The 18,473-nt window shown below is 41.9% G+C and overlaps 1 protein-coding gene and 1 pseudogene across 3 annotated transcripts in view; both read right to left on the reverse strand.

Annotated features, from left to right (window-relative positions):
- The window catches only part of SLC23A2 (solute carrier family 23 member 2), a 139,682-nt gene that overhangs the window by 44,535 nt on the left and 76,674 nt on the right, over positions 1-18,473 (reverse strand). For all 3 annotated transcript variants that reach the window (XM_043882955.1, XM_043882957.1, XM_043882958.1), the window contains 2 exons: positions 10,032-10,148; positions 7,356-7,513 (listed from right to left, as the gene is read on the reverse strand). In XM_043882955.1, the coding sequence (XP_043738890.1) occupies positions 7,356-7,513; positions 10,032-10,148 (275 nt within the window). The remainder of the gene's footprint in view (positions 1-7,355; positions 7,514-10,031; positions 10,149-18,473) is intronic.
- Positions 15,867-16,926, reverse strand: LOC122681196 (annotated as a pseudogene).

Below are 18,473 nucleotides of genomic sequence, written 5' to 3' on the forward strand. Positions count from 1 at the left end.
TCAAATAGTTAGAAAAGACACAAAACTAAAAAAGAAAAAGAAAAGAGCTTCACTCTGGGTATTTGAGGAGAAGCTCTTTCTGTGGCTCATGCATAGTGCTGCTCTATCCCGGTGCAGCTTTTGTCAGGCAGTCCACCTGCCTGAAAAGGGAGGATACAAGGGAGAGTCAGTGGGCCGTGAGGAAGAAGATGTGCATTTTAGAACACGTGGAAACATACGGGGCAAGTGAGATGTGGCAGTCAAGGAAAAAAGACTGTGGGGAACTAGATTCATTAACCTCACATATGAGAGGACTTAGTCTCCTAGTCATCTGAAGCATCAGAAATAACAGCAAACAGAGAAACAACATGTTAACTGAAGGGGGAGCCCACTCAGAAAAGCTCGAGTTGAAGGAGTCCACCAGTGGTCGTGTGGCCAAGGAGCACACTCAACCCCTGTCATGTCATCAAGGATGAGCTGCTCCATGTGGTGTCCCAGACTTGCCCACTGCACCCTCATCTACCTCACCTACACACCCTTCTGGAGGCCCCACTAAAATAATAAGCACCAACAGGCAAGTATGGTCAGGTGCCAGGACACTATCTCATTTGACGCTTACTAACAACTTTATTTGGAGAAGGCAATGGCACCCCACTCCAGTGTCCTTGCCTGGAAAATCCCATGGACGGGGGAGCCTGGTGGGCTGCCGTCTATGGGGTCGCACAGAGTTGGACACGACTGAAGCGACTTAGCAGCAGCAGCAGCAACAACTTTATTACTATTACATTTTAGAGAGGAGAGAAAGGGCTTTGAGACCAGTCAACTAGCCAAAGCCACACAGCTGACGACTTCCCTGGTGACCCAGTGGTTAAGAATCCACCTTCCAATGCAGATGATGTGGGTCTGAATCCTGGTTGGGTAACTAAGATCCCACATGCCACAGAGCAACTAAGCCCGCTTGCTGTAACTACAGAAGCCCACCTGCCACAACAAAATATCCTGTATTCCTAAATGAAGAGCCCACATGCTGCAACAAAGCCCCGATGCAGCCAAATAAATAAATGTTTTTAAAAAAGCCAGACAGCTGGCAAACGGTAGAATGGGAGTAATGTCACCTCTGAAGTCAAAGCCCCACAATACAGCTGGTGAGGGGAGCCAGGCAAAGCTCCCCTCTTTCTCCAAGGTCACTACCTCCAGTTTTTCACTGATACCCATGTTTTTAATATACTACCTAAAATTCATTAAGTTAAATAGTATATACATATATATATATATATATGTTTTTTTTTTACGTGGAGGCAGGAAAAACCTACAACTTGCTATTAAGAACCTACTTAACATGATACACTCACTATCATCTATACAGTAACGCTGGCAAAAATGTTCATTCTGAATCAACCATGCCTTTGGCCCCATCTCCCAGTTTACAAGTAGCAGAATTGTGGAACAAATCAAATATCACCCCCAAGAACACAACTAGACATATTCAGACTATGGGATGTTCAACAAGACAACTGCCCTGGACTCTTTAAAAAGAGGATCATGTATTTTGATTTTTAAATTCTATCTATAAGTGGAAACATATGATATTCGTCTTCCTCTATCTGACTTATTTACTTAGTATAACATCCTCTAGGATCATGCATGTTGTCACAAATAGCAAGGTTTCATTCTTTTTTATAGATGAGTAGTATTCCATTGTGCGTATATGTGTGTGTGTGTGTGTGTGTGTGTGTATAAATCATGCCTTCTTCATCCATTTATCTATCAATAAACACATAAAAATCAAAATAAATGAACAAACATAACAAAACAGAAATAGATTCATAGATACAGAAAAAAACTGGTGATCGTTAGAGGTAGAGGGTGGAGGGGATGCGTAAAACATGTGCGGGAGTTAAAGAAGTACTAACTTCCAGTTACAAAATAAATGTCACTAGGATGAACTATACAGCAAGAGTCAATAAATAAAATAATCACAATTTTATAGTCAATAAAAATTGTAATAATTTTGTATGGTGGCAAATGGTAACTAGACTTATTGTGGCAATCATTTTTTAATGTATAGAAGTATCAACTCGGAACTGACACAGTGTTATAGGTCAAATAGACTTCAATTTAAAACAAAAAGGTTGGCATCTTCCACTATGATAGTGTATTTCTCTATTTCTTCTTATAGTTCTATTAGTGTTTGGTTTCTGCATCTTGAGCATTGTTGTTATGTTTATGTATGGTTAGAATTATTATGTATCTTCCTGCCAAATAAAGCCTTTAATCATTATGTAAAAAAAAAAAGGGGATCATGTGGAAGAAAAATGTATCAGACCACAGAAACACAACAAATGCACCATACAAACTTAATTGGATCCTGGTTCAGAGAGGTGGGCAGAACAGCTATAACAGATATTTTAGGGACAACTAGGGAAATTAGACATAGATTGCATATTAGATGATATGACTCAAATTTCTCAGGTGTGGTAAACAGTTACACAAGAGACCCTCATTTCTAGGAGAGTATTTAGGAGTGAGTCATCACCATGCTGCCTGCAACTCTCAATTAATTCAAAAAGTTGCATATATACCCCAGCACAAATACATATACAGAGAAAGAATATGAGGGAAATCCCAGTCTCCCTACCCCAATCTAAGCACTGCATCTCTCCATTCTTCTAAATATTATCAAGAGTTCAAAGCCTCAGACTTGAGATCTTGAAGTATCCTGGAGCCACCCCCCATAGTTAGTAAGCACACAATATGTACCAGCCCCGGAACCCAAGGAGGTGAAAAACAGAGGAGCTCTCTCCTCAGGACAGTCAGCTCTGCTAGAGGTCAGGCTGCTGTGCTAGCTACTGTCTTAGCCAAAACCCTACCTTTTCTCAGCAAAGGAAGTTTCTGTGAGTCTCCAGCAGGCCTGTTATAGCCAGGAGAGGCTCTCAAGGAAAGGGCCTCTCAGCCTGCAATTTTTTCTTTTTCTGGAGAGCTGACAGATAGGACTCCAAGAGGAACCTAGAACAAAAGACTGGACGTGGTCCCCAAATACAGCACCTGCACACCTCAGGGAAGGTTGGAAAAGGTCAGCATGGTGCACAAAGGGCAGGGTCCATCCCAGATGGCCTTCCTTCATCCCCAGCTGTGCACTAACACCTGCAGTTAAGGGCAGGGACTCTGGGAAGCTCAGAGCTGCTACCCAGGCTTGGTCTCTGATGGAAAAGACAATGGCAGCCAAAGTGATGCATTAACTGAGTCCTCCCTAAAGCCAGGGAGGCATGGCTGCTGCGGGCTGGTTAACACCTGGGTTGGGGGACTCTGACCCTTGACCCAGCTCATGGGATTTTAAAGGCTTTGTACTAACTCCTAGAAAGACCCAAGGGGTAAGGTGGATTTAAATCAACCAGAATGAGAACTGCTGAAACCTCACTCAAGGGTACTCAAGAGCAATAAAGACCTTGTTAAAAGCCAAGTGCAGGGGACCAAAGTCAAAGGAAAGAAGGAAGAAGGAAAAGGTTGGATGGAGGGAAGGGGATGAAAGAAGCAGTTGTCACAGAAACACTTGATCCCCAAGAGGCAGAGACTCTGGAAAGCACTGAAAGCCACAGAAGTTACACAATTGGGGCTGAGATACATGATCTCCATTCCAAAACAAGTCATGATCTCTGGAAGAAAGGAAACCATGTTCATGCCAGGGGAGACATTTAGGGAAGGAAGGACATTCTGCACATGCTGCATCAGACACATTTTCTGTGGCCTTAGCCAGCCCAGCTCATGGAAAACACATCCCCAAAGGAGTATTTTTGACATAGTATCCTAAAGCTGGCACTGCAAGCTCATGGTTCAGGCTTGCAAAGGCACACCTCTGTTTCACTCTCACTTTTTCCATATCACTTTTGGTTATTTTTATGCAATGAAACAGCTTTCCCGAAACAGCACGCCACTCTTCAGCGCACCCATGTGAAACGTGGAGCAGGGATGACCTGGCCAGAGCCCAGAGAATGGAAATGGTTACACTTCCTTCCCCTGCTCTAGACCTGCAATTATGGTCTTAGCTTCCTCACAATAAAGGCCCCATCCCTCAGAGGCTGGGCCATCGCTGGTCTCAAGGTCCCATAGATCCATGACATTCAGTGCAGGGGAGTTCTGGGTACTACACGGGAGTTAGGCAAACACACAAAGAAATAGAAGTCAGACACACATGGCAAACCACTCAGAGTTAGAAAAGTCTGAAAATCTTCCCTAGAAATCATGACAGCTGAACATGAAAACCTTTTTCTTCTGCAGCTCTCCATCTAAGGAAATGAGTGTGAACTGCAAACACCAACAAACATGCAGAGGCCATCTGCAATCCTTACGGTTGTGATATTGGGAATAAATTCCACTCTTGGCCATGTCAGCCTTTCTTTCGCACTGTCCCACCCTTGTATTTCCACAGCCCCAACTGCTTTATCCATTTGTTTGATTCTCTTGTGATCAGAAAGTAAATGCACAAGTCTGTAAACATGACAATTTAAAATCGACGATGAGGGTCTATGTCAGTAAGCAGCAGAATTAGAAGGCTTTTCATATTATTCATACTCTTGCAACTTTTCAAATGTATTTTAGGAAGAAGCTTATAATATAATAATCTGCAAACACACAATGATGGCAAATGTCATCCATAGGACACCTTAGGAAGAGCCTCCTATCATTTTCACAAAAGCAAACTGGGAGCTGGAGAGGTCTTCTGTCCACAGTTATAACACTGCACAGGCCTCTCTAACTCCTCATACTCACTCATTTCATTCCCCCATGTGCGAACGGCAAAGAAACCATCATTTGCCACGTGGCATAAGCTAACGCTTTATTGGGAATTGTAGATTCTGACTGCCCATAGGATTACAGTTTATCATTACATTGGTCAACAACTTGATTTGAACCAACACTGGCAATGCTGCTGCTCTGACTTTGCTGAATAGACATCCCTGGAATAGACTCAGGGATGCTCAACTCTGACCTGTTCTGAGTAAATACTGGGTGTTTGAGTACCAGGGGTGGGTCCCCACTCTACCGAGGTCTGAGTGTCAACCTTGCTCTGCTGGAAATACTAAAGGGGTGTGCTATTTGGCCATTCATGAGATCTCTGCTCTTCTTTTACAAAAGTCACAGGAGACCTGGGGGCAAGAATCTGAGAGGTGATTCAGCTGGAAGGGGTGGCCCTGCCTCTTCAGGCACAGTGAAACAAGGGGAAATTGGGAAAAGAAGAGTGAGAGTTTTAACAGAAAACGGTGAAGGACAGAGAGATGCACGGGATGGGGGAGATGGGATACTGCAAACAAACAGGGGACATGGGATACAGAAAACAAACAACCTCAGAGGTGGTGATCAATCAGGTAGGGAGGGAAATACCTCTCATACACCTCATCATCTGGGCTCGCCTTCACACAGCAGGCCCTCAAATATATGCTAGGCAAAACTTAAAAGAATGTATCAACAACAGCTTGTGGCTTTGAGGAGTTGAAAACCAAGCCACTGAGTGCCTTTTTATTTTTTCCCTACTAGATGGGAGCTGAGAGGCAAGGATCCAAGGCAAGAAAAAGGTGCTGCTGTGTTAGCACAAAGAGGGAAGCAGAGTCAGGAGTAGCCTTCCTGATATAAGACCAGGGCAGAGCTGTACCTGGTACCTGCCATACCACAGCAAACATGTTTTTCATTCCCTCTTCAAGTCAACCAACAATTCTCAACTAGAGGCACTGCCTAAATTTATAGATGATTTGTGCTACAACTTCTCTGATGAGCTAGCTGTTTAGAAAACAAATATTTCCCCAGAGAACCAGTTCCCCATGTACAAGATAAGGTCCTTGAGTCAGCCAATAAAAACTTTCTGAACCACCCTGGCTTTAAAACACAAAATCTTGAATGCTGTAACAAAAGAATGAAAGATGCTATCAGCCAAGTTTAACTACCTGAGCACTAAGAAAATGAATCAAGTCTTCTCTGGAGTGTCCAAATACATCTCCTTCCCCTAATAGGTCAGTAACACGCTGCCTTTCCCTCAGGGGTCCCCTAAGGCGACCCTCCTTTCTGAGGTAAGGGATCTGCTCAGCATGGTGGCTTCAGGCAGTTCTGCAGGAGCTGGGGATTTGAAAACCCCAGGAGCTGGCCAGCCCTTACAGCCTTCCTTCCATCAGACCTGCTAAAGAGCTGTCATATTCCTTATGAGGACATTGCTTAATTAAGCTGCCAACCAAAATGCCCTAACATTGTCCTTCCCATATTCTCCTGTCCTCTGTAAGTGAAACTTGTTCTGAGGATTCTGACTCACTGAATACAGTCCATGATTACCAGGCTGCCTTCTTTGCCCTCTGCGTTTGCTCCCACTTCCCTAGCAGGGAGAGACAACTTATACATTTACTCTGCTGTCCTTGCCCTGAGGATAGTCCTGTCGCCACAGGCTCCATCCCTTGAGCAACATCCTGGGGTAAAGGAAAAGGCTGAATGTGAAGAGGGTGGAAGAAGGGGACAGGAGGGGACAAAGCAAGACTGCAGGAGAAGGTAAAAGAAGACAGTTCTTTTCCTTCCTATGTCAGCTCCACATCCATGTAAGCTGGGGCCTGGGGATGCAAAGCACACTTTGCACTTTGAGGGAACACAAATCAGCAAGAAAAGACACAAACGAAAAAGGACAAAGCGGAATAAGAGTCACATAAGAAGAACATACACAAGATGCATGTGTGGGAATTCAGAGAGAACAACAGAGGCGTTGGGAAGTCAAGGGTGCTTCACAGAGAGAAGTGGAACAAGCCAGGACTGGAAGGCTGCAGGGGGGCACAAGCACAGGATGGTAAGACAGCACAGCGGGCTTGAGGAGGAGGAGCTCATTTCTTGGTGAGTGCCAGGAAGGAGACTGCAGGGCTCAGGGACATACCCGGAAGGGCGGTGGGACAGAGCACAAAGGAGGAGCCTGCGGGGTGGGCACATCCCAGTTTTTAAACAGGGAGTAGGGCTGCAGCCTCCTAGCACCCAGGAAGATGCAAACTTTGGAAAAACGACACCAGGGTGGCACGCAGGGCGGGGCAGAGGAGAGGAGCCTTGGAGGCAGGGAAACCAACGGGAAACCTAGTAGAACGCAGTCCAGGTCTGAACTTCAGGAACTAGGGGCAGTGACAGAGTACTAGAGAGAAAACTCGCCCTTCCAGGCAGGAAGGAGCTGAGTTCCAGCCTGCACAACTAGTCAGGAAGTGGTGCCACCCACCTAGGGAAGAAACACAACAGGGCTGGGGAGAGGCAAGGCAAATGCCACTAGGCCACACTTCCCCATACTCCAGTCAGTCCTTCCAAGCAGCCCTAGGTGAACAATGCCTCGTGGGCACATCAGCATTCCCAATTCAGTGCCCCAATCTCACCTGCATCCAAAAGTAGTCTGCAGCAAAGTTGTGATTCCCACGCAGAAGAAAATGGTCCCAATGAGCTGGCTGGTGGCCCACTGGTCATATCCCACACACATGGCATCGGCCAGCAGAAAGGGCACTGCAATGGTGCCGCTAAAACATGTCAGGTAATGCTGTGGGGATAGTGAGACAGAGGGGGAAAATTAATCTTTTTTTTGTATTTTTTTCTGATTTTATCCTAACTTTGCCCACTCCCCTGTTGTTTTTAAAAAGTAGCACACATGAATTTGTTTTTTTAGGTACACTCATCATATGCCAAATTGTTTTTTTCTCCCCCCAGCATTTCTCCTATTACATTTTCTTGTCTTCTAACTCACCTGTATTATTACTTATTACCTGCATGAATCCGGGCCAGCACAAAGGAAACGCAATACAAACACCAGTAATGTTTTATCTATAGAATTTTTACTGAGAATATTTGTTTTTTTAACTGCTTTTCAGCACCAGTTGCTAAAGGCCATAGATCTTTCCCCTCTAATCTGTTAACAGGAACTGTGTGGCACTGAGCCATTCTTGAAACAAATCCTAGTTAGTCATGTTAGATTTTTCTTCTGGAATTTGATTTGCCAATATTTTATGCAGAATTTTACAACTATGTTTTGAGATAATTCATCCTTTTTAAAAAATTCTTTTAGGTCTGGGGATTAAAGTTACAAGCTTCACTGCACAAGGCATTCTCCATCTTTTCCTACGACCTGGCATTATTTAACAGTAATCAGGGAAGCACTAGGCTCACACAGCAGCTGTGGGAATCATCCAGAAAGAGCTGGTCCCACTCCTCCTTTAGGACCCCTCCCCCATTCCCTACAGCCCAGGCAGGACATTCCAGCTCTCACTGCTCACATCCCTTCCTCCCAGAGGCCTACCTGTTCAGTTCTTACTTCTGTTCTGCAAATTTCCTCTTTTCTTCCGAACAGGTCCCCATCTCTGCTCATTTTTGCCAAAATGCGCTGCTTGCAGCCCAAAATGATCAACTGTGTAACACTAACAGGTGTTTGGTGAAGGGAACAGAACATTCCCAGAGCTGCTCATAAGATTGCACTGGCAAGAAGGGAATGATGCATACAGGGTTTCCCAATCTTATCTGAAAAGGGAAGACTACTTCTAGACACATCTATAAACATTTCAAAAAACGAGTTTCCTGAACCTCATTTGAGACATTCAGCCCTAGGGAAATTATTTGCCCAACCAGTCAGGTCCTTTGGTTATGTCTTCTTTATTAGAATGCCTTTCTGTCCAGGTTATCAATTGTTTTAATACCTAAGATGGGGGAAGGACCTGGAAATTGAACCAAAGTATCAGCTGTCAGCAGGTACAGTCCACATCCAAGTGAATAAACTTGTCTGGGTAATGAGACTGATTTCCTTAGCATGAACTGATCATTGTAACTTGAGAAAGTAAGAATGGAAAGTGAGATCTCAAAACTAAGGCAAACAGACCAGAGCTATGTGTCTGGGCAAAGAGCCTTCCATGTCATCCCCTTTCTCCTAAAGCCCCACTTCGATCATAAGTGGGAAAAGGGAGTGGTGGCTGGGGGGAGAGGGGGGAGTGGATACCAAAGATGCAGAAGTCCTGCACCAGCTTGGGTCACTTCTCACCCCATCCCTCCTACCTATTCCTTGGCAGCTTCCCTGCTCTGCTCCCACTGGAAACTGCAGGCAGACAAAGCAAGCCTGCCTTCCTTTAAAAATAAGACTGAAGCCTCCACATTTATGTCCTGACCAACATAGCACTTTTTTTAAATTTATTTTTTTATTGAAGGATAATTGCTTTAAAGAATTCTGTTGTTTTCTGTCAAACCCCAACATGAAACAGCCATAAGTATACATCTATCCCCTCCCTTTTGAACCTCCCTCCCATCTCCCACCCCATCCCACTCCTCTAAATTGATACAGAGTCCCTGTTTGAGTTTCCTGAGCCATACAGCAAATTCCCATTGGCTGGCTATCTATTTTACATATGGTAATGTAAGTTTCCATGTTACTCTTTTCATACATCTCACCCTCTCCTTCCTTCTCCCTATGTCTGTAAGTCTATTCACTATGTCTGTTTCTTCATTGCTGCCCTGTAAATAAATTCTTCAGTACCATTTTCTAGATTCCATATATATGTGTTAGAATACCATGTTTATCTTTCTCTTTCTGACTCACTTCACTCTGTATAATAGGTTCTAGGTTCATCCACCTCATCAGAACTGACTCAAATGCATTCCTTTTTATGGCAACACAGCACTTCTTAATGTCACCCATATTTCATGGCGGTTGACAGTGACTATGGATTGGTTAACTAGGAATGAGAGATGAACACTAATCCTTCTTATCTCTATTTCTCTACGTTCCCTTCCCTCTATTCTCCCCCTTTCCATACATCTATGATCTTTTTTCCTTCCTTCCTTGTCATTTCTCTTGCTTATTCCCTGAATATTTTCCTTCTTTCTTACCATGGTTACCCTACTCCTCCTGTTTTCTTCCTTTCACTGCTTTGAAATTCAAATTAACAATTATCATTCATCATCCTTAAAAGAGTAACTTAAAGCTGTCAATAAGTAGAAAATAAAAATAGAATTTTAAATAATCTCGACAGACAATTCAAGCATCTACTGGTGGTTACATTCCAAAGGAATCATCTTACCTGCAACCCCAGAAAAATGCACAGGTACCAGGGTGGAACATCTTCTATGGTATAAATCATATCTGATCTCTGGGGGTCTAGACTGCCAGTGCTATCCAAGGTCTCAGCAAGGGAGCTCTGTGAGCAAGGGAGAAAAGAAGTTGTTTAATAAAAGCAAGGTCTAAAGTTAACTCAGCACAGGCTGTTACTGAAAAACAATTTTATAAAGTGGCTGTCACTCTAATGTAAAATGAAGCCTTTATTACCTTTGTGTCAAGCACACTCAGTGGGATAGTCTGTTCTCAGGATTTAGGGGCTCAGTATCACTTGCCATCAACTCATCCCCAAGAGCAACCAGCTTGCTCAGAGCTTCTCCCCAAACCTGGGCACCTCCTGCATAGAGAGAGATGCTCCCAAGGTTGAGACCACAAAGTAATACCATGGCATGAGTGATACCATCCTTGGGTGGTAACCTGAATGAAGAAATATTATAAAATGCTAACTAGTTTCAACAGCACTAATCTGTCCCTCCTATCCCATCCCATCCCTGCAAGGAAAAAGATTTTTGTACCTAAATACCCTTCTTTTATTCATTTTAAAATTTTATTTTTGGCTGTGCTAGGTCTCTGTTGCTGTAAGTGGGCTTTCTCTCATTGCAGCAAGTGGGGGCTACTCTCGAGTTGCATTGCACAGGCTTCTCGTTGCAGTGGCTTCTCTTTTCAGAGCGTGGGGTCTGGAGCATGCGGGTTTCAGTAACTGCAGTGCATGGGCTCAGCAGTTGTGGCACATGTGCTTAGTTGCTCCATGGCATGTGGGATCTTCCTGGACCAGGGATCAAACCCATGTCCTCTATACTGGCTGGCAGATTCTTAACCACTAGACCACTAAGAAAGTCCCAGGAAACACATTTCTTTTAAAACACTTCTGCTCAGACACAAATGTGAGTGAAGAGAGCAAAGGTATACAGATACTATGATTCAAAGAAACCGATAAGATTCTGTAAAACAATTATCCTTCAGTTAAAAAATAAATTTTTAAAAAAGAAAAAAAAATTAAAGATGCTAAAAAAAAAAAAGACTAAAAATGTATTTGTAGTTAAGGATAACCCCACCAACCCCCATTACTGAAGATTTTTTTAAATGTTGTGTTATATGCTTTATAAACCAGAATCTTTACAGAGACCACAGGTTATACTCCAGACATTTCCGATCAGCTTCAGCGTCACTTCTGAACTCATCCAGTATCTGAGCCAAACTGAAAACTCGGTCGGGGGGGGGGGGGGGGGGGGAGTTCCCGTATATACCCACAATGTTACTCTGTTTCTAAAACCATACAATTTCTTGGAACCCAAGATGTGCCTTTCTTTTTTTAAGTTTTTTAATAATAAAGTGGCTAAGAGGAAACAAAATTACAAGATGTGCCACAAAAAGGATAAAGATGACAATATTCTAAACCTTGGTCACATCTAGCCCAATTTGTTCCACTTTCCAATGGATCTGATCCACAGAAAGATTCTGAGAAAGATGCTGACTCCTTGTTTATCACTTCATTTTTCATATACTGGAATTTGAACATACACTGGCCAAATACTCTTGAACAAAGACCGTTGTATTAATGACACAATTCAGTATCACTTTCAAAAGCCTAAAGGTAAATATCAAAAGTAAACGGACATTTGATCTAATCCAAATGTGAATTGAATATGACCTTTCTGAACCATTCAAATGTTTGAACCATTCAAACAATGGATATAGGCAGGTCTGCATTATTAAATGGGTTTAAACATATTATATGTGTCATTCAAAACTTGTTCATAGGGGTGGCAGAGAAGGTACACATGGTGAGGAACTTGATACGCAGTTGTGTGTGTGCTTAGCCGCTCAGTCATGTCCAACTCTTTGTGACCCCATGGACTATATAGCCCGCCAAGATCCTCTGTCCATGGGGATTCTCTAGGCAAGAATACTGGAGTGGGTTGCCATTACCTTCTCCAGAGGATCTGCCCAACCCAGGGATCGAACACAGGTCTCTTGCATTGCAAGCAGATTCTTTACTACTGAGCCACCAGCGAAGCCATGATATGCAGTAAAGGATTAACTCAGCAGGTCTGGGCTGTTCAAACCGTGCACATTTGAAAGAAAAGTTTGGTCCTTACCTGACACCTGGAAGATACTTCAGTGTTTTTGGAATATCCTTCCTCTTAAGAGTATATTTGTCTACCTGAATCCCTGAGCCGCCCTTCATAGATTATTCTAACAGTGCAATTGACAATGGGGGCCTTGAGCCACATGGTATCAATTTGACTCCAGAGGGTCTGGCAACACTTCTTGAGTGTCCTCATACATTGTTTTGGGGGAAATTAAGCACTGCCCACATGACTCCATTAGGAAGAGGACAAATGAAAGTTTGCTCAGTGTCTCCTATACCCTGCCCTACATGGGTTTTTTCCATTGATTTTAATCTGAACCCTTTTTCTCAAATAAGCTATAACCAGAAGCTTTTCTGAATTCTATGAGTTGGTCTTGTTCAGTCATGTCCAACTCTTGCGACCTCATGGACTACAGCATGCCAGGGTTCCCTGTCCTTCACTATCTCCCTGAGTTTGCTCAAATTCATGTCCATTGAATCAGTGTGAGTCATCCAAGCGAATCACTGAACCTGATTCGGGACTCCTAAACGAGTCTTGGATATTTCTGAACGAAGGTGACCATTTGCTAATATGATGCAACTATGGACACTGGACTCACTACACAAAGGACAACTCAACACTATCACAGTGCCTACACGTGGGAGTGTTACTGCTCACAAAGTAACAAAAAGAAATGTCTGAAAACAGAGTGCTGTAGCACTACCATTACTAGATTAGTATAATCTGTTAGAATAATATTATAAGCATTACTACTCTAATGATTCCCAAATGGCTAGTTTTACCTATAAAACACATGAACAGAACTGAAGACTGGATCTGTCCTCTTTATAACCTGGAAGGCTAAGATTACGATGTGTACACAAATGTGTGTGTGTATATATATACTGTATACACACAATTTTTCTTAGTAATAAGGGTGGTTCTACAACTCAGTAATGAACTAATGTAAATGCCCACTGATGATATCAAGAAAAAGCAGGAAATTGTATGGTCAAGGGGATAAGTGAACCCTGTCAGACAAATGCTACACTGCTCCTCCCTGAGACAGAAGGAGAATAGTCACTGCAGACCATGGTACCACTTTCTGTTATCACAGCATGAACAATATGAACCATTTTAAAACTGCAAAAAAAAAAAACCTCCAACAGAGAAGTCTCTTTGAAAGATGATTACATTAAGTCAGACAGAGTAGGAGAAATATGGGATGACATCCCTTCTACGTGGAATCTAGAAAGAAATAAAAGAAATGAACTCACTTACAAAACAGAAAAGAGACTCACAGACGTACGGTGAGGGTGAGAGGGGGAGGATCGGGGGAAGCTGGAAGGAGGGAAAGTTAGGGAGCTTGGGGTGGACATATACAAACTCTGTATTTAAAGTGGATAACCAATAAGGGCCTACTGTACTGCACATGGAACTCTGCTCAGTGTTATACGGCAGCCTGAAAGGGAGGGGAGTTAGGGGGAGAATGGACACATGTATATGCACAGCTGAGTCCCTTCACTGTTCACCCTATCGTAACACTGTTAACTGGCTATACCCCATTATTTCTGGAATATGTAGAGCATCTGTATGAGCTGTGACCCATCTGGGAGAGGGAAAGACTCTACAACATAGGTGCTGGAGGGGAAAGGTATAAAGAAGTGAGCTGGCTGACCAACAGAAGCTGAGAAATGTTCTATGCTTGAAGGCACAAGACAGAATAGGGATGGGAAAAAGATGGGCTTTAACTCTGCAAACCAATCAGACACGCTGCTGCCTGCCAACTGCTATCCTCGCCCTTCAAGACACAAAAATGTATTATTTGAAGAATACAAGTCAGAAATACCTCAGACTGAGGAATACTATGTGTGGTTTTAACCCACAAGCATGAACAGTGAGATCCTTATCTGTTTCCAGAATGCTAGAAGCTACAGGAAGACACTAGAGTACTCCTTTCCAGATGATCTGATCAGCCTCAGAGACAAAACACTTCCATCTACAGACCCTACAGTGATAAGATAGCTTTCCCTATTCAGTGGAAAGGCTGAACAGAAAACTTTATCCACACACAATGATTCTACAATCATATTTTTTATTGCCTCACATTCCTCCAAAAATAAAAGCCAAATAGAAGAAATAGGTCCATGTAATAGAAAGAAAACATTGGCAGAGGGAGAAACCTGTCTCTTCACAAAAGTATTTTGAACCTGGGAGGAAAGAAATGTCATTTTCAAAGCTCTAATCAGTAAATAAAAACAAAAACAAAGAGTAAAAAACACCTTAGGAACTAAAAACAGGATAGGAAAAAAATTCAACAAACGGGTTGAGAGTCCCAAATAACATGTGCCCCAAATAACAAAAAGACAAACATGGGTTAAGAACAATTTTTATGGAAGAAAACAGAATACAGGAATCAAAGAAGTAAGAAAATTTCTAAGAACTAAAGGATATGCTTACAAATTAGAAAAATACACTAAATTCTCAATAAATTAATTAAAAAAGATTCAGCTATCTTTGAAAACTCAACAAAAGAATCTAATATGTCAAGAAATTTAAGGACAAAGGGGAAATAAAACATGAGTTTTAACAATTTGGACAGAAGGGGAAAAAAAAAGAAAAATCAAAATGGTAGGAGCACAAGAGGGAAAGACAACATGAAAAAAGTATAAGAGAAAAAAAGATTAGAAAGAAGTGATAGGGCAGACAAAGTAGATTCAGAACAGACATGAATGGAGCCCCCAAATAAGAAAACCAAAAGAAGAAACTAGAACAAAAAATAAAAATGTAATTCAAGACAACATTGCTGAAGTAACAGGAGACTTGAAGCTAAATATTGAAAGTGCCAGGAAAAGCTGACACAGAAGGTCAGCTTCAAAACTTATTATTATTATATGATAGTCAGTAAAGTTACTGAATATAAAAGATAAATAATCCACAGAAAAGGCAAAAAGATCAAGATATTGATTTACAAGGGGAAAAAAATAAGACCAGCCTGAGATCTTCAAAGCCATATTCAATACCAGAAAATGAGAAAAGAGCAAACAATAAGGTATGATTCAATTATTTCCTTAATTTTGTATTACATAATTTTTCAAAACTATACAGTGGTAGAAGGAACTTGAAATGCCTGTCCTATATCTATTCCCAGCTCCAGCTTCAAAATTTATTATCCCTGGATTCTTATTTAATCTATTTCTCATCTTATTCTAACTTTACTGGAGTAAAGGGATGGATTATTTTAAACTGAATCCTCAAAATACATACATTTGCTCAGAAACACATATATGTCTCTTCAGCAGATAAAGACCCTTAAAAAGAACAGAAATACCATTACATACTAATCAAATTAACAATTTCTTCATATCAGTTAATACCCAATGCTTATTAAAATTTTTCCATCCTATGTCAAAATTTTGTTACAGCTGATTTATTTGAGTCAGGATCTAAACAGTGTCCTAAAGATTTTACATCCAGGCAAACTTTCCTTCAAGCCTAAATGCTATAGATAAATTCTCATCCAAAACTATTCCCATGATCCAGTTCTTCAGGGTTATTTCTCTAACTTCAATGAACATATCAAATCACATAGGAATCGTATGAAAATGCAAATTCTGATTCAGCAGGTTTTGGTTGGGGCAGAGATTCTACATTTCTAACAAGCTTGTAGGTAATGATGTCAACAAAGCTGGTGAATGGACTACACTTTATTTTTTTTTTATTTTTTATTTTTTCCAAAAGCACTGGTTTTATTTATACAGAGTCCTAACCATTTCAGTGGCAGCAAGAGTGGGACAAGTTCCTTTTTCAATCGAGGGGCCCCCAAAATGTTGGTCTGTTGTTACCAAACACACAGGCAAGTGGTGTCATGGATTTGGTAAACTAACTACAGTGTCTAGTCTCTCTCTGCTAGAGCAACAAGGTGAGCGTCAATCTCTGCTTCTGTAAGAATCCTGAATTTAGGATTTTCGACTGTAACTACTCCAACTTCTATTTCTGAAGGTTTGAAATCAACTGATAGAACAGTAGACAGGCATGTAATCGCAGTTTCCACTGTCTGCTCAAAGGTCCAATCAAATTTCTTCTTTACTTTTTTTTCAAGGAAGCTGGTTGACTCAGTTTGTTTAACTCCTGCAGCAGTTGCTTTAAACCCACAATAGTAACCTGCAGGATCACACTTGTACACCTGAGGGCCTTGTTCTTCATCTATACCAATTAAAATCATACAACAACCAAGAGGCCTCATTTCAGCATTCTGTGTGTAGACCTGAGAAATACCAGCAATTCTTTTACACAGCATGTCCACGGGAATTTCGTAACCATACTTGTATTTCCAATTAGCTGCCTCAAGCATGCCCGCTGTACCTGGGATCTACTGTCAGCTGTCATTCCTGTCATCACACAGCCAATGTTTTCAGTTATCTTGAATAAGTGAGTCACTGTGCTGGAATCCAGTAATTTGTCAGGCACTTTCTTCTGTGTGACAATCACTGCACAGTCTTTCCCTCTGACAGCTACTGATGTAAGGCCACCCTGGTTAACAGCCTTAAAAGCATATTCTACTTGGTAGAGCCATCCCTCGGGAGAAAAAATGGTAATGTGTCGGTCAAAACCAGCGCTGGAACCCCGGGACATGGTGCACCACTATTCCAAGCACAATCTCGGGCCTCCTAGCTCCTGCACCAGGCGTACAAGCCCCTGAGGAAGTTCTGAATGGACTACACTTTAATATCAAGGGCCTGGAGGATGAACTTCAGTCAACCAAGAAATTACTGGTGAAAATCAGCAGAAGGTTTGACTCAAATTAGCTGTAGAAATAAAACTAAAAGTAGGAAGTAGGTAGCCAGAATATATAAAAGTCATGTGCACCAAAAAGATACAAACATTACAATTAACAAAATGTGAGAGGGGAAAAAGAAAAAGGCAAGCAGTAAATTGTAATCTAATATAGTTGGGAGTCAAAGGATGATACTTAAAGCTGACAAATCAATTATAACAGAAAGTGCAAGAAGTATTTCTGACCAAAATCAGACAGTAGAAGAAAGAAAATGGAAGGAAGAAAAATTACCAATTTTGTTACTGTTCATGGTAGATAAATGAAAATTATTAAGCTTTATTTTAAAATTAAAATTAATGAGATCTATTATCAATAATAGTTTTATCAATGTGAGTATTCTAATGTCCTTGTTTTTAGAAATACACACTGAAATATTTAGGGAAAAAGGAGTATCATGTCTGTAACTTACTTTCAAACAGTTCAGAAATGATTGCTCTATATATACCTAATGATTTTCTAAATCATGAGATTATCTATTCAAAATATTAAAATTAATTTTTAAAAACAAAAAATTCCACATACATTTAGTAATCTAGTGAAGTATATACATCATGTAGGTGGGGTAGAGACTAGTAGCTCACTGTCTATAGTACAACACTCTCAGATATGTGTGTTCATGAGTGGAAAAGCATGTGGAATATACACATCAGACTGCCAGTTGTCAATTAGGCTGGGCAGACCAAGAATGGAGGCAGCACATTTTAAACTTAATACAATTTTGGGCTGCTTATGTTAAAACAAGTATGCTCAAGAACAAGTGGTACTAAAAGGTAATGAAAATCTGGAAATGAGGAGGAGCCGCCTACCTAATGGCGCCCACCCACAATGGCGCCCACCCTCACTGGCTTCACAAGGTAGAAGGCACTCCCCAGCATGCAACGCAGCCATCTCCACCTCTCCAGGAGACTGTCCAAGACCAGCAGTAAATTCCCACTCATTCTACATATGAGCACCAAAATCGCAACTAGCTATTGAACAACCATCGACTGAAGACACTGGAACACACTAAAAAAAGGTACCCAGCATCCAAGGACAAAGGAGAAGCCATAACGAAATGGTGAAGTGAAGTGAAGTCGCTCAGTCATGTCCGACTCTTTGCGACGCCATGGACTGTAGCCTATCAGGATCCTCAGTCCATGGGATTTTCCAGGCAAGAATACTGGAGTGGGTTGCCATTTCCTTCTCCAGGGAATCTTCCTGACCCAGGGATCGAACCCGGGTCTCCCGCATTGTAGGCAGACACTTTACCATCTGAGCGGAGGGGAATAATTATAATAAAATCAAATCCTATACCCGCCAGGTGGGCGACTCACAGATTGGAGAGCAATTATACCAAAGAAGTTCCCCACTGTTGTGAAGGTTCTAGGCCCCAGATCAGGCTCCCCAGTCTGGGGATCTGGCCAAGGTACTAGGAATCCCCAGGGAATCTGACTTCGAAGGCCAGTGGGATTTGATTACAGAGCTTCCATAGGACGGGGGGAAACAAGAGATTCTTGGA

Source organism: Cervus elaphus, chromosome 23 (genome assembly GCF_910594005.1).
Source record: "Cervus elaphus chromosome 23, mCerEla1.1, whole genome shotgun sequence".
Taxonomy (NCBI): domain Eukaryota; kingdom Metazoa; phylum Chordata; class Mammalia; order Artiodactyla; family Cervidae; genus Cervus; species Cervus elaphus.